Source organism: Mobula birostris, chromosome 9 (genome assembly GCF_030028105.1).
Source record: "Mobula birostris isolate sMobBir1 chromosome 9, sMobBir1.hap1, whole genome shotgun sequence".
NCBI classification, from domain to species: Eukaryota; Metazoa; Chordata; class Chondrichthyes; order Myliobatiformes; family Myliobatidae; genus Mobula; species Mobula birostris.
The window spans coordinates 130,639,574-130,662,183 of NC_092378.1; the positions used below are offsets into that span (position 1 = coordinate 130,639,574).

The window sequence follows — 22,610 nt, forward strand, 5'->3', positions numbered from 1 at the left end:
GGATTACAGAGGGTGATTTTGTTTCTCTTCTCTTACGAAGTGTCCATTTATTCTGTATTTCTTCGGTTGGTAAGAAATTGGGGGCACTTAAGAGGCTCTTAGATAGGCATGTGGATGATAGAAAGATAGAGGCGTATGGGTGAAGGAAGGGTCAGGCTGGGCTTCGAGGTTGACACAATATCATAGGCTGAAGAGCCTGTACTGTGCTGTATGGATCCACACTCTGTGTTCTATGCTTTTTGTGTAGAGGCTAAAGGGTTTAGGATTAAACCAGGAGGTTCAAGTGCAGAGACACAAACATTATGTGCTGCGGCCTGTTCACTTGATGGAACACTAACATTCTGTAAATACGTGAACCTTGAGACGTGGAGAGGGCAGAAACAGCTTGGACACTTGGGTTTAACAATTTCACTATTGTATGCCAATGACAGGAAAAGAAACAGCTGGAGGAGAGGATAGCCGACTTCACCACCAATCTTGCAGAAGAGGAAGAGAAAGCAAAGAACCTGACAAAACTGAAGAATAAACATGAATCGATGATTTCGGAACTAGAAGGTAAAAGGAACAATCTTTCTTATGGTAGTTATTATTAAAAGGCACAATCAAGTAAAATTCTGATGGTATATAGCAGCATATTAAGAGAATATTACCCCCTAAAAATAAAAATCCAAGACAAGACCTTGCAAAATAAAGATTGCTTTTCATCCATCCATTAAAGCTTGCATCCTTGATTAAAGTCACCATTCTCTTTAGTGCACCAGCATAGCCTTTGGCCATCTGAGGAAATGAGTATTTGTCGACCAAGCTCTCAAGCCCAGAAATAAACCTCAGAACCTAACTAAACAGTAGTGATCCATAAGTTTCTGAGTCATCGGCTAGCTTATGACAGACACCTCAAAGTACTGTCTTTGGAAATTCCTCCAAGTCCACAGAATGGATCAGTGCCCTCCTCCTGGCTACGTTCTCCAATACCAAGGCTGTAATTATATCCCAACATCAAACTCCTGAACCAGAGTTCAATTGCAGCAAGAAATGATCAGATAAAGAGGGGAAATGATCCCGGAAAAGTGCAACATTCCCACTGACTCATAAGAACACCAGGACCATAACAGCAGTAGACCATCCACCCCTTGATACTGCTCAGCAAATCAACAGATCATAACTGATCCAATCTTAACCTCTAGACCACTTTTCTTCTCTGTCCTCATATCCCCTGATTCTCGAACAGTTTGTAATGTCTGTCAACATCTGCCTTGAATATGAAGACAAAAGAGACTGCAAATGTTGGAATCTGGACTAAAATCAGAACTGTGCCTCAAATTGCATCTGTGGAGGCAACAGGTATAAGTCGATATTTTGTTTGGTCCAGATGCAGGGTCTCAGCTCAAAATGCTGAATACACCTTGCGCCTCCACTGTTGATTACACTATTTATCTCTATTGTTGCTGCTTGACCTACTGAGTCCTTCCAGCATTGTGTTTTCTTCCTGACTTGAATACATCCAATGATTCCAGCTCTGAGGTAGAGAATTCTAGTAATCCATAACTTTCAGAGAGAAAAGTAATTCCTCCTCGTCTCCATTTTAAATGAGCAAAGTCAAATTTGGAAACTACGTCCTCCAGTTGTATATCTCCCACCAGGGTAAACATCCTCTCAGTATCCAACCTGGGCCCAGAACACACAGACACTCAGTGTTAATAGCGTTCAAATTACTCTCCCATGCAGCATCTTCTGTCCCATCTTTGGCAGAGTCTTCAGGTCCCACATGGGCCTCATCAGCCACTTAAGTACCCACAAGACTGGAGCAGAAACAATCACGTGGGACTGCCTAAGACGCAGAAAGATCAGAACTGGAGGAGACATTCTGCTCTTCAAACCTGTTTCAGCATTTCACATGAACTTCATTGACCTGCACCTCAACTCCATTTACCTGCCTTCACTCCACATTCTTCTGTTCTGCAAAAATCAATCCATGTCAGTATCCAAACTTTTGATTAATCTGGTATCTATGTGTTTTGAGAGAAAGGAATGGATACTTGCATTAAACTCAAATCTTTAAATTAATTTTCATTTTAAGATTATTCTTTTTCCTACAATACAGTATCCTAACACAGCAATTAGAAAGTCAATAAAGACAAATTTTAGCATGCCCTAAAGCACAAGAACTTTAAGTGTAAGATAGGTTTTGTTGTATTTACCCTTTAGAGCCTATTTTATTACTTTTGTGCAATCCCAGAACTCAATTACCTTGCAAGTTTGACCACTTCTTAAAGGTATAATATTAAAATCAATGTTAAAATATATGAATTTTATAATAACCTCAACCAAATTTTTGCCCCAAGAAACCTACATCCTGCCAAATAAAAACATTGCACTGTTTTTATTTGAGGTGCAGACGAAACAGAGGAATGAGCAGTCATGGTACAGCTGTTCTTCAGAGTGCAGAGTGCACTGACCCCAGATTACATGAGGACTTCACTTGCAATTTAACAGGCACCATGATCTGCGCCTCCCAGTGGTTGATTGATGCTCGTCTATGATTTAAGCGCATTAAAGATTCTGACAGGACCAAAGATTTATTTTCCAGATAATGTAGTATAAGATTAATACAACATCATTGTTTGGATCACTTCTAAACTATAAAGTGCCCTTATATGATCCAATGTATGCAGTATCTTAATAATCTTCTCTCTACCTATGATACCATTCTGAATTGAATAACTACTTTAATATTAAACTACGACTTTGAAACCTGTTAGTGCTCATGTTGTTTACTTGGATTTTCAGAAGGCCTTTGACTAGATGCCACACGTGAGGCTGCTAAACAAGAAAAGAGTCCATGATATTACAGGAAAGATACTAGCATGGATAGAACACATGAGATTCACCCAGCATTTTGTGTGTGATTAGCTGACTAGCAGAAGGCAAAGAATAGGAATAAAGATTCCTTTTCTGACTGGCTGCCCATGACTAGTGTTGTTCTGCAGGGGTCGGTGTTGGGTTTGCTACTTTTCCCATTACATGTCAAAGATCTGGATGATGGAATTGATAGCTTTGTGGCCAATTTTGTGGATGATGCAAAGGTAGGTGGAGGGGCAGACAGCGATGGGGTATCAGGGAGTCTATAGAAGGACTTGGACAGATTAGGCGAGAGGGCAAAAAAGTAGAAGACAGAATACACTTATGCACTTTGGTAGAAATAAAGGTGTGGGCTAATTTCTAAATGGAGCAAGTTCATAAATTGGAGATACAAAGGGACTTTGGAATCATTGGAGTTCCCCGAACATTAACTTGCAAGATGAGTCAGTAGCAAAGAAGGCAAATACAATGTTAGCGTACGTTTCGAGAGGACTATATAAAAGCTAAGACATAATGCTGAGGCTTTATAAGGCATTGGTCAGATCACATGTGGGGTATTGAGAGCAGTTTTTGACCCCATACTAAGGAAGAATGTGCTGGCATTGGAGAGGGTCCAGGGGAGGCTTACAAGAATGATACTGGGAATGAAAGGTTTAATGTATGGGGAGTGTTTGATGGCTTTGGGCCTGTTCTTGCTGGATTTTAGAAGACTGAGGGGGAGTCTAATTGAAACTTGCCACATATTGAAAGACTTGGACAGAGTGGACATAGAGAAGATGCTTTCAACAGTGGGAGATCTAGGACCAGAGGGCATAGCCTCAAAATAGAAAGGCATCCCTTTAGAACAGATGAGGAGGAAATTTATTCGGCCAAAGGGTGGTGAATCTGTGGAATTCATTGCCACAGTCAGCTGTGAAGGCGAGGTCACTGGGTATATTTAAAGCAGAGTTTGATAGGTTGACACCAAAAGTTATGGGGAGAAAGCTGGAGAATGGGGTTGAGAAGGAAAATAAATCAGCCATGATAGATTGGCGGAGCAGACTCAATGGGCCAAATTACCTACTTCTGCCACCATGTCTATGGACAATAACGAGATCTCTGCACCGTTACAGTGCGGCTGAAGAAGGAAGAGAAGAGCAGACAGGAGCTCGAGAAGCTGAAGAGGAAGCTAGAGGGAGAAGGATCAGACCTGCACGAACAGCTGGCGGAACTTCAGCAGCAGATCGCAGAACTGAAGATGCAGCTGGCCAAGAAAGAGGAGGAATTGCAGGCTACAATCAACAGGTAGAAAAACGGAGCAAAATTCCAACCAGTTAGTCCATTGCTTCACTGTAAAACATCTAAACCCTCTGCAAAAAAAAGTAGCCATTTTGCTCCTTTCATAAGATAATTGAAAACATGGTCTAATTGGTCGTGATCCATATTCTCCAGTAACTAGATCGCACACTTCTATTGCCCTTTATACTATTATCCTACAGTATGAATCGAGTTGCTTTTATTGAAAATTGAATGTTATTTCCTTTATCAAAGCCATGAATCAAACAATTAAATGCATTATACTCTAATCATAAGTGAAACTGCAGCAAAGGTCACCTGGTCTTAGAAGGCTAATCTCTTTCAAACCAAGTTTTCAGCAGTTTTGAACTGCAGTATTTGATGAATTTGAATAATACGAGAGAGTAACTTCGCAGCATTAGAAGTTGCAGCGTAGCTTGATGCATTTCAGTAATACCGCGTCAGACACAGTTCCACATCAGTTATCTGATGTCATCCCAGTAAATCTACATTGTAACTCTTACATGATCCAAATGACCCTAAGGTAGTCCAAAACATCACATAATTCAAAGTTCAAAGTAAATTTCTTATCAAAATACATATATGTTGTCATATACGACCCCAAGATTCATTTTCTTTCAGGCGTTCACAGTAAATACAAAAAACTCAATAGAATCAATGAAAGGCTACACCCAACAGGACAGGCCATCTGTCACTTGAACTTTGTCTCAGGACCTCTTTGTCTTTGGATCAGTGCCAGATTCTGAATCCTATTTGTTTTATTGCCTCTAAAGATTATGTCAGAAATACCTGAGAAACACCAATATTCTTATCCTTAATCTCATCACTTTAATTGTTCTGCTTCATTCAGCAAAGGGCATGGTCCCACTTTACCCTTCATTGATCTCAATTTTGCCAATGAGTAATTTGAGTAGTATTTCACCAAATGCATTTGATAACTCAAACATACAGATACACCACGCGCTTTTTTTCTAGATGTTACTCAGGTTGAATAATGGCACCACCAGCAGGGTTGGATACATGATACTAGTCTTTGAAAACATCAGATAGGAGAATGTTAGCCTTTCCCTTGCCACCTTTATTCCATGTTCAAAACATTGTGGTAATAGTTCCTGTGGATTAACAGAATCATGTTCAAATAGGCTTGATGAAGAAACTGCACTAAAGAACAATGCTCTGAAGAAAATCCGTGAGTTGGAAGCCTTTATATCAGATCTTCAGGAAGATCTAGACTCGGAGAGGTCAGCTCGGAACAAGGTGGAGAAACAGAAGAGAGATCTGGGTGAAGAGTTGGAAGCCCTAAAGACGGAACTTGAAGATACTTTAGACAGCACAGCAACACAGCAAGAATTGAGGTACCTCAGTACTTTTTTGTATTAACAATACAAACAAAAACAAGTTTAAACATTTGTTAAAGCACAGAATAGTGAGCTGAATGTCAAATGGTAGAGGAACATTTTGCTCAATCTTTAAACTAGAAAGAACATCTACTGTGACCATGACCAGGCACCAGTAGCGTAGTGGTTAGCACGATGCTATTACAGCTCGGGCATCGGAGTTCAGAGTTCGATTCCAGAGTCCTCTGTAAGAAAGTTTGTGTGATTTTTCCCGTGTGCTTGTGGCTTTCCTCCAGGTTCTCCAGTTTCTCCCGCAGTCCGAAGGCGTACCAGTTAGTAGGTTAATTGGTCATTGTAAATTGTCCTGTGATTAGGCTAGGGTTAAGTAAGTGGGTTTCTGAGCACTACAGCTTCAAGGCTTGGAAGGGCATGTTCTGTGCTGTATTTCTAAATTTAAAAAAAATTAAAACTTGCATAGTGAGGCTGCAAGCTTAATGTAAAAATCCGTTTCAATGCAATTTTTGTCAAATGCAACGGTATGACAAATGAGAGGGATAAAAAACTTAACAGAAATGTCATTGTAATTTAGATGAGAAAATCCAGGCTGTAGTTTAGAGTCATAGAGTAAGTCTTCAGCCCAATTCACCCACGTTGATCTGATTTGCCTGTGTTTGGTCTGTATCCCTCTAAACCAGGGATTCCTTATCTTTTTATGCCATGGACCCCTACCATTAACCAAGGAGTCTGTGGAATCTAAACCCTTTCTATCCATGTATTTATACAAATATCTTTTAAATACTGTTGTTGCACTTGCCTCAACCACTTTGTCTGGCAGCTCATTCCACAAGAGCACCACCCTCTCAATGAAGAGGTTGCTCCTCAGATCCTTCTTAAGTATTCACTTCTCACCATAAACCTATGCCCTCTCATTTTTAGTTCTTCTTCCCTACAAAGAAGACTATCTATACCCCTCAATATCCTTTGTTCCAAGGAAAGAAGTTCAAGTCTGGCTAACCTGTCTTCGGGCCCTCGAATTCTAGCAGCTTTCTCATAAATTTTCCATTTTAGTGGTGTCTTTCCTCCAACAGAGTGACCAAAACAATACAGATACTCCGAGTGTGGTCTCACCAATGTACTATATAACTCTAACATAAAGTCACAACTCCTGTACTCATTGCCCTGCCTAACAAAGGCCAGTGTGCCAAATGCCTTCTTCACCATCCTGTCTACCTGTGAAACCACTTTCAGTGAACAATGTACTTGTACTCCACGTCCTCACCTCCACCACATTCCCCAGGGCCCAGCTATACACTGTATAAGTCCTACTCTGGTCTGACTTCCCAAAATGCAATATTTCACTTAAATTGAACGAAAGCCATTTGCCAGTCCTCAGCCCATTTACCCAGCTGATCAATACCCTCCTGTAATTTTTGATAACCTTTTTCACTATCTACAATACCACCCATTTTAGTATCATCCACAAACGTACTAACCATACCTTGTTCTTTCACATCCAAAATGTTTATTGAATAACAAACAACAAATGTCCCAGCACCAAATTCTGTGGCACACCACTGGTCACAGATTTCCAATCTCAGAAACGCCATTCAACCATCACTCTCCGCTTCCAACTTTAGACTTTAAAATTCACTTGTCTGTACATGTGACAAGTGAATCATAACGCAAAGGTTTTTACTCCCTTACATTGTGGGATGGGTGTAAAATTTAAGTAAATTCTAAAGAATCCATTTAGCTATCCCTCCTTGATCCCCTGATCCAACTTTCCAGACTAGTCTGTCATGCAGCACCTTATGGAGACAATGTCCACTGCCCTGCCTTCACCTATCCTCTTAGTTACCCCTTCAAGAAACACTACAAGATTTGTCAGACCTGATTTTCCACACCACAAAGCCGTGCTGACTACACCTAATTAGACCTTGCCTATTCAAACGTTGCTAGATCCTGTCAAAATACCACCCAGCATCTTACCCACACTGATGTCAGACTCACTGCCCTGTACTACACTGGCTTGTCCTTTCTACATTTTTAAAATAATGATACAACATTAGCCATTCTTCTTTCCTCCGCAGCTTTACCTGTGGTAAGTTATCCAACGTAACGACCAGAGCCCTCATCATCTCCAGTTAACCATTTCCCTAAATTTGCCAGCCTTGCCCTACACCCTGGCAGGGATCGGCTGCTCCGGGACCCTTGACATCACACATTTCTTTCCTTCTCATACACGCAGGGCTAAGAGAGAACATGAGGTTACAGAGATGAAACGAGCTTTGGAGGAAGAGACGAGGACACATGAGGCTCAAGTCCATGAAATGCGACAGAAGCACGGTCAAGCAATAGAGGAAGTAACAGAACAGCTGGAGCAAGTAAAACGGGTACGTGAGAAATGTGAGGCGATAAAGCAGTAATGCTGAGTTTAAACACTACAGTGTAAATGTTATTCCAAAAGCTAACATGTTGAATGTCAATAGCAAAAACATAGATGGTGTATTCTACTAGAAAGAAACCAAGACAAGATGTGTCTTACATTTCAAAAGTTGTTGTGTAAAACAAAACGTGGAATGCTCAAGATAACAGACAAGGAAGCAGTACTCAAAAGTGATTCAAGAAAAGGATCAGGAGGCAATCAGCTGGTCAGGCCTCCAGCACTGTCACACGTTGCTTCGGATTTCCAGCATCTGTAGTTTCTTGTATCTCCACAAAAGTGATTACATTAGCAACAAAAGAGCAGAACATACAAAGAAAAATCATTAAAAAATGGTTACGATTTCTAACGTTAAAAAAGATAAATGTAAGTGAGCAGTACCAGAATGCACAATAAGGTTGATCAATTAATTGTCCAGGTATCTACAGTATATAAGGGGAAACCATATTATTGCTGTAATAGCATCAGGTTCAGGGTTTGTTATCACTGACACGTCATGCAATTTGTTGTTTTGTGGCAGTAGTACAGTGCAATTTTACATAAAACAGTACTAGAAGTTACTAGAAGAAATATATTAAAATAAGTATATAGTGCAAAAGAAGAGCAAAGAAATGAGGTAGTGGTCATGGACCGTTGGGAAATCTGATGGTAGAGGGGAAGAAGCTGTTTCCATACACCGAGTACACATCTCCAGGCCCTTGTACTGCCTCCCTGACGGTGGTAATGCGAAGAGGACACGTGAGGGCCCGTAGTATGTTTGCAGGGTGAACAAGGCAGAGAGGTGAATGCCCAAAATATTCAATTCATAGGAAAAACAGGCAAAAAGGAAAAGGAGGTGGGCTGACATTGATATAACAAATGAATCAGAATAATATTGCCTACAAGATCAAATACAGCAAGACTGGATGGAACCAATAAATCCAAAATATTGGTAGTGTTTGTCTTAAGGCCCCTGTGAGGCATGTGGGTTGGGTCTTTATGCTGGCTGCTTTACCGAGGCTGTGAAAAGTGTCGACAGAGTCCACGGAGGGGTGGCTGGTTTCCATGATGTACTGAGCTACGTCTGCAACCCTCTGCAGTCTCTTGTGGTCCTGGGCAGAGCAGTTGCCATATTGAGCCATGATCCATCAGGATAGGACGTGTTAATAAAAGTTGGCGGGGGTCAAAGGAGACATGCCAAATTGCTTTAGCTGGCTGAAGAAGTAGAGTCACTGGTCCACATTCTCTCCAAACTCTCATCAGCTGTCCCCCCCCCCCCACCCCCACAGACTTCCTCACTCACCCATACATTCAGGGTACTTTACCGTAGCCAATTAACCCAGCAACTCACACACCCAAAGAACGTGGGAGGAAATCGCAGCAGCTGGAGCAAACCAACGGGAACATGCAAATTCTGCGCACACAGCGCTGGAGATCGGAATTGACCTGTGCTCTGTTTTGCTGTGCCAAAATGTTGATGTACAAAGGAATCTGGTGGTCCTTGTATTTCAAAAAACAACATTGCAGGTGAAACAAGTGATTAAGAACACAACTTGTACTTTGCTCTTCATTACAAGAGATCTTGAACACAGGAGCCAGGAGATCTTTCTACAAGTATACAGGATCTTAGTGAGACCCCACCTGGAATACAATGTGCAGCTTTGAGCTTTGTACCTAAGAAAGGCTGTACTTGTCATAGAGGGGCTGCAGTAGCAGCTCATCAGACTGATCCCAAGCATTACCAGTTTAGGGATGGAAGGACTTTCAGTCTTATTCTGATTCACATGAGGACTGGTTGAGTCAACTTGATTTGAATACACAAGTGTTTAGAAACCTAGTTGAAACATACAAAATTCCAATAAGCATTTACATGCATGATGCAGGGATATCTCTCCCTACACTGGAGTCCAGCACCAGAGGGGTCACTGTCTCAAGATTCAGGGCAGGACTTTTAAGACTGAGATGAAAGGAAATTTCTTCATGCAGAGTTTGGTAAACCTATGGAAGGCTTTACCACAGATGATTATGGAGGTATAGTCTCTGAATGATATGAGAGAAATGGGTAGATTTCTAAACTTAAAAAGGAGTATGTGGAGAGAGGAAGAATATCATTTCAAGATGGAGGATCAGCCACTATTGTATTGGGTGTTGATCAGGCTTGCGGGACCAAATGCCTCACACCTATTTCTCTTGTTCTATCTTTTTAAATATTTATACTTTTAAACAAATGTTCTTTACATTCTGCAGGCTAAAGCTAACCTTGAGAAAAACAAACAGACCCTCGAGAAGGAGAATAGTGATCTCTCAAATGAGGTCAGGATGCTGTCCACAGCTAAAGCCGAATTGGAGCACAAGAAGAAAAAGCTGGAGAGCCAAGTGCAGGAGTTCCAGGTTAAAGTGTCTGATGGAGAACGTGCTCGGACTGAGCTCAACGACAGAGTGCATAAATTACAGGTCAGCATGAATTCTCTGACGCGGACTAAACATTTGTGCATTTGTTGGTGTTTTGTGATAATTTTATGAAGTAAAACTTATTACAATGGACTTTAACTCCTGTCAAGGCATGTTAGCCAGAAATGTAAAGGCTAAAAGAAATCTTCTACCACATAAGGCCTGTACAGAGTAATGTTTTATTTTGTCAGTAGTGTTCCCAGAAAGCTCAGCATGTTTCGTGTACCTGTGTTCCAAACTACAGCGATGAAGTTCAATACTTTGTTAGGTTAGGTTACCCAGTTTTCAATACTTTGTTGTATTAAGTTACCCCATTACCAGTTGAAAGTCACAATTCATTTGTGCACAGAAAGAAAAAGAAGAAGCTGTCTATTCTTGGCCATTTACCCATTGACCTGATGGAAAGTCTTTTCCTCAGATGACATGAGAGGGCAGCATGAGCTTTGGTCATCGCACAACCCCCTGCTTGCATCTACAGTCATGGATTCTTTATCTATTTGTTATGTGGCACAAAACCATCAAAACATTTAAACAAAGTCAAAAAGTTAAGCCAAAAGTAAATTATCTAACTATGTAGCAGCCTTTACAGAAATCTTCCAATTTGAATCCAATGTATTCCAAGCAGTAAGATGTGACATGTCAAACATCGAACTTTGCCAACAACCTGCTTTGCAGAACTTTTAAATTTTCCACCAATACATTTAATGGCGCATCTTCAGATTTGGCTGAGGGATGTCCACTCCCTCTTGGGTCAGTTGAAGCCAGTGGGTTTAATTGTTGAACACATGATGATTGATCACTATTGTCTAGTTTCACACCTGAGTAAGATATTGCAGTCACCAGTTCTAATGCATTGTACTGTGAATCGATTCATCTGGGAAAGGGAAAGAAGAAAACTGAAACATACACAAAAAGGAATGAGAAGACTGATTACATACTTTGACCTTTTTTCAACAGAGCGAGCTCGACAATGTTACCGCCATACTTAATGAAGCTGAAGGTAAATCAATTAAACTTGCAAAGGACGTGTCAAGTATCAGTTCCCAACTTCAGGACACACAGGTGACTGAAACGTTTACATTACCTAACTTACAAGCTTGTCACAAAAGTAACAAAGATCAATATAAGGAATGTAGATCTTCTGGAATGTCCTATTTTTAAAATAAATGTTGATGAAGGATATCTTTTTAAAAATATTTAAGAGAATGTAATCATAGAAGTTTTTTCTTTGTTCAACTACATGGCTGTTTTAGTAAAAATATGTCCCTTAGGTTTAACTTTTTATAAAGTTTATAATCTCAAAAGTAAATTCTTGAAGCTCCTGCATGCTCTGTTTAATAACCAAGTGCACTGAATAAAGATTAGGATCGATGGGTTCTACTCTCAACTTGTTACAAAGTTCTTTCTCTGTGCTTCTACAGGAACTACTTCAGGAAGAGACCCGGCAAAAGCTGAATTTGTCGACTCGTTTGCGTCAGTTAGAGGATGACAAGAACAGTCTCCAAGAGCAATTGGATGAAGAGGGAGAAGCCAAGAGAAACCTGGAGCGTCAGATATCCACCTTAACAATGCAGGTACACAAAGCTTTGCCACTTTCATTTGTACTAGTCTACAGCACATCAGCTAGAATCTGCAAGCTAAACAGCATAATTGTTATTTCCTATTGCACATTTTTGATCTGAAATAGAAACTTCCCTTCCTTACATATATTGACAGAAATTACAGACAGTTAATTATTAGAGCTATACCCCACCCCCAATAATCTCTTTATCTTTCAAGATAAGACTTGAGATTATGCATAGATTCCACCCCTCTGACTCTCAATACAGCAGCCCCTCAGGGCTGCGTACTGAGTCCCCTCCTTTACTCCCTGTATACCCATGACTGTATCACCACCCACAGCAACTTACAAACTAAATTTGCCGATGACACTACATTGATTGGCCTTATCTCAAACAATAACGAGGTGACCTACAGGGAAGAAGTCATCTCTCTGACACAGTGGTGTCAAGAAAACAACCTCTCCCTCAATGTCGCAAACACAAAGGAGCTGGTTGTGGACCACAGGAGGAATGGAGACTGGGTAACCCCTATTGATATCAATGGATCTGGGGTTGAGAGGGTAAACAGCTTCAAGTTCCTAGGTGTCCGCATCACCGAGGACCTCACGTGGTCTGTACATACCAGCTGCGTGGTGAGAAAGGCACAACAGCGCCTCTTTCACCTCAGACGGTTGAGGAAGCTTGGTATGGCCCCCAAAATCCTAAGAACTTTCTACAGCGGCACAATTGAGAGCATCCTGACTGGCTGCATCACTGCCTGGTATGGGAACTGTACTTCCCTCAATCACAGGATTCTGCAGAGAGTAGTGCAGACAGCCCAGTGCATCTGTAGTTGTGAACTTCCCATGATTCAGGACACTTACAAGGACATGTGTGTAAAAAGGGCCTGAAAGATCATTGGGGACCCGAGTCATCCCAACCACAATCTATTCCAGCTGCTACCATCTGGGAGGCGTTACCACAGCATAAAAGCCAGGACCAACAGGCTCCGGGACAGCTTCTTCCACCAAGCCGTTAGACTGATGAACTCATGCTGATTTGAGTGTACTCTATATTACATTGACTGTTCTATTTATTATAAATTATTGTAAATTACTATGATTGCACATGGCACATTTAGATGGCGACGTAACATAAAGATTTTTACTCCTCGTGTTTGTGAAGGATGTAAGAAATAAAGTCAATTCAATTCAACAAACTTCCTACATCCTACACGAGTGTTAGTATTCTCCCATCAGCTAATTCTCACTACTCTAAAATTATATTGGGAATTCAATTTTTGTTGTTTTTCAGTTTGTGGGATGCTGTGTTGTACAGAATGGTTACCACATTTGTCTGCATATTAATATGGCTGTACTTCAGAAATAACTTAAATTATTCAATGTTCGACAAGTTTGAAAGTGTTTTATATTTTAATACAAGCATTGATTTCCTAATAGCTGTCAGATGCCAAGAAGAAATTAAATGATGATGCTTCTACACTGGAGAGTCTCGAGGAGGGAAAGAAGAAACTTCAGAGGGAAATTGAAGCGATTACGCAGAACTTCGAAGAAAAGGCAGCGGCTTATGACAAATTAGAGAAAACAAAGAACAGGCTACAGCAAGAGCTCGATGACCTTCTGGTGGACTTAGACAACCAGAGACAACTAGTTTCCAATCTGGAGAAGAAACAAAAGAAATTTGATCAGGTCAGACATCACTTTAGAACAAACCATTTTCATTTTCCAAACTAAGATAGCAAATTTTCATTAAAGAGTTTTTACAAACTTGATAAACTCTGGTTCACCAAGCAAATTTTCCAATTTTTTTTCTTTTAATACATTTAGAATAAATATAATCACTTTTACTTTGAGCATTAAATTTTAATTCCATTATTCAAAGTGTAAAATACTGTAAAAATTGACACCTTAGATCAATTTAAATTCATTGTAATTATTTGCAGCTAAGATGTGTGTTGTGTATTTTCATTCTTTCAGCTGCTGGCAGAAGAGAAGAACATCTCTGCAAAATATGCAGATGAAAGGGATAGGGCAGAAGCAGATGCTCGAGAAAAGGAGACAAAGGCCTTGGCATTGACCCGTGCTTTGGATGAAGCACTGTCAGCCAAGGAAGACTTGGAGAGGCTCAATAAGCAACTGAGAGCTGAAATGGAAGATATTGTGAGCTCCAAAGATGACGTAGGAAAGAATGTAAGTGCGCAAAAATCAAAACATTCAAACATGTTTGTAGACTATCTTTGAATGCAGCAACATGCCCCAGGATATTTCAGAGGAGCATCAATAATGAAAATGTTATATGAGCTATTTAGAGCAGATGACAATAAACTTTGTCAAGTAAGAAGTTTTTGAGTACTGTGTTAAAGAGAGAAGGAGAGGTGGAGAGATACTGAGGGAAATACAAAGCTAAGGGTGTGATCAGCTGAAGACTGAGTTGTTAGATTATGTCCTTCCAATTTAGGGATGCCTATGAGACCAGAACTGCAGGGGAACAGAACAATGGGAGCCGTAAAGTTAAGGAGAGATGAGGCAGGAACAATAGCTGGAACTTTAAAGTAAATCTGAATAGGCACTTGTACATTTTTCAAAATCTTACCTGGCCATTAATAAAAAAAGAAATGTTTCTTGATGATGTTTGGGATGGTAACTTCTAGCACAGGACTTTGGAAGAATAAGGGGGAGGGAGCTCACTGAAAGCTATCAAATATGAAAAGATCTAGATAGAGTGAATGTAGAGTGGATGTTTCCTGTAGTGGCAAAGTCAAAGACCAGAGGGCACAGCCTCAGAATACAAGGATGTCCCTTTAGAATAGATATGAGAGGAATTTCTTTAGCCAGAGGGTGGTAAATCTGTGGAATTCATCACCACAGGTGGTAGTGGAAGCTAGTCATTGGATATATTTAAAGTGGAGATTGATAGGTTCTTGATTAATCAGGGTGTTAAAGGTTGCGTGGAGAAGGCAAGAGAATGGGGTTGAGAGGGTTAATAAATCTGCCATGATGGAGTGGTGGAGCAAACTCAATGGGCTGAATGGCCTAATTCTGTTCCTATGTCTTATGACCTCATGGTCTAAGACAAGGCGTCTTGTTTTTAAAATTTCGTATTTACATTTAGGAATAGGTATCTTTTCCCCAGGGTTTTTTTGGCTCAAACAATTCATCACCTCACTTTATCCCTCTGCAATTAAGGTCCACGATCTGGAAAAATCTAAACGTACCTTGGAGCAACAAGTGGAGGAGATGAAGACTCAATTAGAAGAACTTGAAGATGAGCTCCAGGCTACAGAGGATGCCAAGCTAAGACTAGAGGTCAACTTACAAGCCCTGAAAGCACAATTTGATCGTGACTTGCAATCCCGTGATGAGCAGAATGAGGAGAAGAGGAGGCAGCTTGTTAAGCAGGTAAACTAATTAACCAAAATTCAGTCCACTTGCTCAACAAATTCAACATCCATGCTTCTTTCCTGAAAAAATAATCAACTTTGGATTCAAGGTGGTAAGGTTTCAATTTGAAACATTGTTGTTTTCAGTAAAACATTGGACTCTCTGTTATGGAGAGGAAAACACTGTCATTATAGGAAGCACAATTATACCAAATATTAGCATTACTAATCAACTCCAGATAGCAGATGTTAAAAGGAGTTTCGATCTAGATGGAAAGTCAAGAAAATAAATTAAAACAAAATAAACGAGAACAAACAAGAGAAACAGAGAGAAGTGTAATGAATGAGGATGATTTGGGTATGGATATTGGAGGTGTGATCAGTAGGTGTGGATATGACATGAAGATTGGTGGAGTTGTTGACAGTGTGGAGCGTGATCTTAGGCTACAAGGTGATATTGAAGAAATGGTGATGTAAGCTGAGAAATCGTAGAAGGTGTTTAATCCTAATAAACGTCAGGTAATGGATAAGCTTTGGTCAAGCCTGCTACAGGAAAGATGTTAATGAACTGTAACAATTACAGAGAATTACAAGGATGTTCCCAGGACTCAGGGGATTGAGTTGTAGAGAGGGGTTGGACAGCCTAAGACCAGGGGATGATCATATGGAGGTGTATAAAACCATGAGGAGCACATCTAGGGTTAATGCCTCAGTGTTTATCCCTGCCTTGGGAAATTGGGAACTAGAGAGAAAAGGTTTGACAGTAAGAGGGGAATGATTTAATAGAAACTTGAGACCCAATTATTTTTATAAACATAGAGTACAGCATGTCCATGGATTGAGCTGCCAGAGGAAATTGGAAAGTTTTAGAAGGATATGGGCCAAACGCAGGAAAATAGGATGATCTTAGATGGCCATATTGGTTGGCATAGACCAGTTAGGTCAAAGGACTGTATAATTGCCACAGACAGAACCAACATCAGGAGGCCTGGCCTAACATTTGCAGCTTTCCCAGGGTGTTCTACTCCACTGTCACCATGAAATCTTGCAATCTATGATGCAAAGCAAGTTGCCTTCTACAGGGCTTTATGCATAATATTAACTTTGAATATCAATCAACAACCAAGCCAGTAGATATACTTACTAGATAAGTTACATAGCATCAATCAGCTGTATTTGTAGCAGTTATATTTAGTTTATGGCTTATTTGCTTAAATTTTTTTAATGAATGTGAAAAAGCATATCAATATTTGATACATTATTTAACTGAATATTACAATAGTACAATATAACTGAAGACTGCATTGTTCAGAAGAATGGAAAGAAAATGAATTGCTGGAGTTTAACCTTAATATAACTCAATAATAACAGATGCACAACTTAAACATAGCAAAGCAGTTCAGTGAAATACTAATTCACAGCAACCCAGTGATTCTACTAGAGTAGTTCTTAAATATAGGTGCTAAATGATTAGCAAAGTAAATTACTGAAAGTTGGAACATGGAACAAAGATCAAAGTCACAACATCAAACTTTGTTTACATTTAGGTGCATGAGCTCGAATCTGAACTGGAAGATGAACGTAAACAGCGCACAGTGGTGGCCGCTGCCAAGAAGAAGCTGGAGATTGACTTGAGTGACCTTGAAGGTCAGGTGGAAGTTGCCGTCAAGGGACGTGAAGAGGCCATAAAGCAACTAAAAAGACTTCAGGTGGATGATTACAATTTGATTAACAAAAATTACTCCAAAACCAATTGGTTTTAACTATGCCAAGTAATGAGACAATTTACTTACAGCTAAAGTATCCTCATACGAGAACATATTAATCATTAGCATAAATTAATTTATTTAAAAAATATATAGTTCAGAAACTTCTTATTGCAATAGATATTCTAGTTTCTAAAATAGTTGATCACACTTATCTAGTTAATAGCACCGGTTGGTTTTAACAGTTCAATTGAACACTTCTGACTTCATTCAACAGGCTCAGATGAAGGATTACCAGCGTGAACTTGAGGATGCCCGCAACTCCAGAGAGGAGGTCCTGGCTCAAGCCAAAGAGAATGAGAAGAAAAACAAGAGTCTAGAGGCAGAACTTCTCCAACTCCAGGAGGTGAGCATAAAGAAATAAATGTCACCAAAGCATCTTGCCCTTTTCCTCTTTAGTCTAAAAACTCTCTCCTTCGTAAGATAAGGATGACCATCTTTTCTATATCAAATCCAGGAGATCAGTATGCAAGCCTAGGCAAGTACCCAGGAAGGGAGAGATATCTTGTACTATGTAGCTAGGCAACAATTGTTAGTCACCTGTATTTCAATAAATGCAAATTGCAAACTGCAAGTGAAATTTAATTTGGTTAACCCAGAGATGAAATCACCCTGTTAGATTCAGACTCCATTTAAAACTTATAAATTGACATGCTTCAAACTCATTGACACTACCACCCTTGGCTTTGCATGCCAATGAATGGTGCAGAACACGCTAATGCAGATTTCTGTTGGATGTATTAGTTGTGTAGTTTCCTAAGTATGCTCTTTCCCCAAGTGCAACCCCATCTACCACAGATTTTCTTTTCAACTCTCTGAACTTTTTATTCCAGTGTGCCTTTAGTAAAAGTGACTGAGCATAGATCTCCATCCCGTAGTGTCTGTCTTAACAGTTCTATTCTATCCATATCTGCTCTTTGGTGCTGTACAATCTTCCCCAAATTTCTAATTCTAACCCCTGCAATTTTTACTGCCTTCGTGTATTTATCCAATAAATATTATGTATAGTATCTAAAGCTTAATTGTAAAACTTTAAAAAGTAGTTAAGGACTTGACTTTCAGCTACAGTAGCAGCATCATTAAACGCGATTACCACAATAATGCCTCCACTATATAATTTTCCCTTTGTTTCAATTAATTATCTCTCCCTTCCTCGTCAAGGATTTGGCAGCTGCAGAACGTGCTCGCCGACACGCTGAGCAGGAGAAGGAGGAACTCGCTGAGGAGTTAGCAGGCAATGTCTCTGGAAAGTATGTATTAAGAAGTTCCTGATTTCTCTGTACTCCTGCTAAAATGCAGTTTGCTACTGACTGATAACTTGCTTCATTGATTCAACCATTATATAAGGTAAACAGGAGTCATGTTGTAGACTTGTTTCCAAGCACACCTGAAAATTTACATTCTGTTGGGTAAAGTGAATGGTAGCTCTTCAATCAGCAACATAAACATTTTCCGGACTCCAGTTTTAACGAATAAGTAAATTATCTAAATTGTCCAGAATTCAGAATGATCAATAGCACTCAAGAAAGGCAAATTAAATATAAAAGCTAGTTGTAATTAAACAAATACTGTATTCTGAAAACTCTGAGTTTGTGGGTCGAGTTCACCAGACTTTGAAAACACCTTACAGGTCCGCTCTACTGGATGAGAAGCGCCGTCTGGAGACAAGAATATCTCAGATGGAAGAAGAGCTTGAAGAAGAGCAGAGTAACATGGAATCACTGAACGATCGCCTCAGGAAAGTGATTCAGCAGGTACAATACTAGAGAAACTCTGATCACTTTGTCTCACCGAGTTTAACATTTGATAGCTATGTTCCCACAAAGCAGATGATTGTCCAGATAACAAGTTGGGTTTCAAACCCCATACCTATATCCAATTCTATATATACACACACACACCAACATTGTCACTTAGAATTTACTAGACAAAACATTGGGAATATCCCACACTATGTCTATATAACTCTTTAAATAATGATCATTAACCTTTTATTAGGTTGATATGTCAGTCTGTTCCAATCTTGGGGATGTTTTGTATTAAACCATGGCTTTTTTTTAATAGCTAGGCCATCAAATTACATATTACTTTAGCATAGACATTCAGAGCTTTTGTCAGGAAATTGGAGTGTGTAGCATGTGTTTTGTATGTAGTTTCCATATTATTACTATTGTGCCATTTCCAGTGAAACTGTTGACCATTCACAGCAAAGTGGACTGGGCACTTCAAAAAAGTATTCCCTTTATGACAGTTGTTTTCCCAAGTGTCATTTACACGTTGGAAAACATCTTCAACATGGAGCAGTCATGTTTCCTTGTTACAACTCGTGGTAAAACATGAACAAAGTATTGCTGTGTCAGCTGAGAGATATTAACTAGAGATCAGCGGGATTAAAGGCTGCCTTCACATGCCAGTCTGGGTTTGCAAGGTTCATTGTTTAATTCCTGGGTCTGGCAGATGTTTACTGCAGATCTTCACAATTTTGCACAGCACTGATATCGTGAAGACCACTTGCAGCACTGCACTCAATCAAGTGAGGACAATCTGGGCAAGGTGCTATGAAACAAGATAAAGTTCTGACTCACTTTCCACGCATCCAGGCAGCAAGGACGCAGTGGCTGTAAACTCAGCCAACAGGTCTTACTTTCATTCAGCAATTGGCATGAAAATGACCCAGACAATTTTTTAAGGGTACACTCTCTCAATTTTAGGATGAGGTGCCCTCCATTTGGGAGTTGATGCTAAAAACAGCATCTACTTGGCACATCAAATCAGAAGCAAATCTACTTTTAGGTACATCTTTGTTTGCCTAGTTATTGTTTTGAGGTGAGAGCAGTAGCGGAGGAGATGAGAGCCTGCAAGGCGGTGGGAATGAAGCAACAGAGAGCTTGGACAAGATGGGAGAATGCGGTTGAGAGGAAAGTGACCTGGGCTGACCTTTGGAAAGCCGAACCACACCACATCCAATTTCTCATCCAGGCAGTGTACAATATGCTTCCAAGCCCATCAAACCTGCACACATGGGGCAAGGCAGAGTCATCTGCGTGCCCACTGTGCTCTATGCGAGAAACCATGAAGCACATCATCAGCGGCTGCACAAGGGCACTTGGTGAGGGACGGTACAGCTGGAGGCATGATCAGGTCCTGAAGACCATCGCTGAAGCCGTCAGCGCAGGAGTTGAGTGGGCGAAGCGGTCCCGACCTTCCAAGCAGACCATTGCCTTTGTCAGAGCTGGGGAGCAGCCAATACCTGCCAAAAGAACATCTGCAGGCATTCTGACCTCTGCAAGGGACTGGCAGCTGTTGGTGGACCTTGAAGGGCAGCTGAAGTTCCCCAACCATATCGCAGCCACCACCCTGCGACCAGACATTGTCCTAGTATCTAAGTCTACCAAGCAAGTGGTGCTGCTGGAGCTGACAGTCCCATGGGAAGATCGCTTGCAAGAGGCCTTTGAAAGGAAGCTCTCCAAGTACGCAGGACTGGTCAGCAACTGTCAGCAGGCTGGATGGAGAGCGAGGTGTCTCCCAGTGGAGGCTGGTCGTAGGGGATTCGTAGCCCGTTCCTTAGTTAGAGCCTTCAGCATTTTGGGCATCGAGGGAGAGAGGAAGAGGAGAGCCATCCGCAGTACCACCGATGCGGCAGAGAGGGCCTCAAGATGGCTGTGGCTCAAAAGAGGGCAGCCATGGAGTCATAAGTAGCTAGCCATCTGGACACAAGCTGGGGTCTAATCAGCCCCAGCTGGGTCACCTGGAGGAGGTTGTATGATGTTGAAAGACCCGAAACACCGGATGATTCTCGAACATCACTGAAGATGTGTCCAGAAGCATCAACAGATGTATGTACACAGCTCACTTCTCAATTACCATTTCAAATGTCTGTCTTCTTTGTTCTCTTCAGCAAACTTCAAAGTTCAGCATAAATTTATTACTGAAGTATATATACCATAAACGACTTTGAGATTCAGCTAATGTATCGTCTAATAACTTACAAGGCAGCAAAGGGTCCCATTGATTAAAAACAGTGTAGATGGTTAAGGGGTCCCTCAGAGGAATATGAAGGAAAAAAATAGTCGACATATTTAATACACATAAACATCAAGTATGTTAGTAGAACTCATACAGTACTTTGCTTTTGAGTTAATCCTTCCTCAGTTGGATTGTCATAACAAATGATTAAATTTTGTTTGTTAAATTTGAATCTGTTGTGTTAATCTCCAGTTTAAAATACCATTTCTGAGGAAATGCTCAAAGTCCCCTAATATTTTGTATGTTATTTAAAGTTATGCTCTACTATACTGACATGTAAACCATAACATTGCTGATGTAGTCCACTAACAGAATTCGATGCATGATGACAAAAGCTTACTTGATAAAGCCAATGTTTCTCATTGCTGTTAATTTTCTGCTGTTATACTTGCAAAACCTTACAAAAATTCTTTGAAACTATCAGTCAGAACAGCTATCTAATGAACTGGCTGCGGAGCGCAGTTCAAATCAGAAGAACGAAGGTGCTCGGCAGCAGCTTGAGAGACAGAACAAAGAGCTGAAGGCCAAGCTCCAGGAAATGGAAGGCACCGTCAAGTCCAAGTTCAAATCCACAATTTCATCTCTGGAGGCAAAGATTGCCCAGCTGGAAGAGCAGCTGGAAGCAGAAGCGAAGTAAGAGGGCTTGACCTGATATATTGTCTCTGTTTGTGAGTAATCCACTGTCTTAGTGTGCTCCTGTAGCCCAATGCATAATTTGCTGGCTACAGCAAGTTAGCCATGCTCATTGTTGCAACACACAACAAGTACTGGAAGAACTCAGCAGGCCAGGCAGCATCTATGGAAAAGACTGAACAGTTGATGTTTTGGTCCGAGACCCTTCAGAGTCCTGATGAAAGATCTAAGCCCAAAATGTCGACTATTTACTTATTTCCACAGGTGCTGCCTGGCCTGCTGAGTTCCTCCAGCATTTTGTGTGTGTCGCTTTGGACTTCCAGCACCTGATGATTTTCTCATGTTTGGGATGCTAACTGTTGATCTTTTTTCTGGAGCTGCCAATGTTAACTTTCCCAGAACCAAGCAATTCAATGTAGGCTGGTGGACCGCTTCATGAAGCACCTTTGCTCTGTCCTCCACAAAAGGTGGGTTTTCCTGGTGACCACCAATTTCGATTCTGCTCTCCGTTCCCATTTGGACACGTTGGTTCATGGCCTCTTCGACTGCTACAATGAGGCCACTCTCAGGGTGAAGGTGCAACACCTCATATTCCATCTGGGTAGCCTCCAACCTGATGGCATGAATGGTGTTTACTACCCTCCCCCAAACTTGTCCTCTTTTTTTCCCATTCCAATTTTGGTCCCCCTCTTTCCCCTTCTCTTCTCCTCAGCTGCCCCTCACCTCCCTCTTGTGCCCCTCTTCCTTCCCTTTCTCCCATGGTCCTCTCTTATCAGATTCCTTCATCTTCAGCCCACTTCCACTATCTCCTCCCAACTTCTCACTTAATACCCCCTCCCTCAAACACCCACCACCTGATTCCCTCTCACCTGATTTCAC

The 22,610-nt window shown here is 40.8% G+C and overlaps 1 protein-coding gene across 3 annotated transcripts in view; it reads left to right on the forward strand.

The window, feature by feature from the left end:
• Positions 1-22,610, forward strand: part of LOC140203068 (myosin-11-like) — a 137,761-nt gene that overhangs the window by 104,909 nt on the left and 10,242 nt on the right. For all 3 annotated transcript variants that reach the window (XM_072268826.1, XM_072268827.1, XM_072268828.1), the window contains 15 exons: positions 432-555; positions 3,972-4,143; positions 5,298-5,510; positions 7,741-7,885; positions 10,162-10,368; positions 11,323-11,427; positions 11,787-11,939; positions 13,367-13,615; positions 13,904-14,116; positions 15,113-15,325; positions 16,854-17,015; positions 17,290-17,418; positions 18,234-18,322; positions 18,703-18,826; positions 21,523-21,731. In XM_072268826.1, coding sequence (XP_072124927.1) covers positions 432-555; positions 3,972-4,143; positions 5,298-5,510; positions 7,741-7,885; positions 10,162-10,368; positions 11,323-11,427; positions 11,787-11,939; positions 13,367-13,615; positions 13,904-14,116; positions 15,113-15,325; positions 16,854-17,015; positions 17,290-17,418; positions 18,234-18,322; positions 18,703-18,826; positions 21,523-21,731 — 2,507 coding nt within the window. The remainder of the gene's footprint in view (positions 1-431; positions 556-3,971; positions 4,144-5,297; positions 5,511-7,740; positions 7,886-10,161; positions 10,369-11,322; positions 11,428-11,786; positions 11,940-13,366; positions 13,616-13,903; positions 14,117-15,112; positions 15,326-16,853; positions 17,016-17,289; positions 17,419-18,233; positions 18,323-18,702; positions 18,827-21,522; positions 21,732-22,610) is intronic.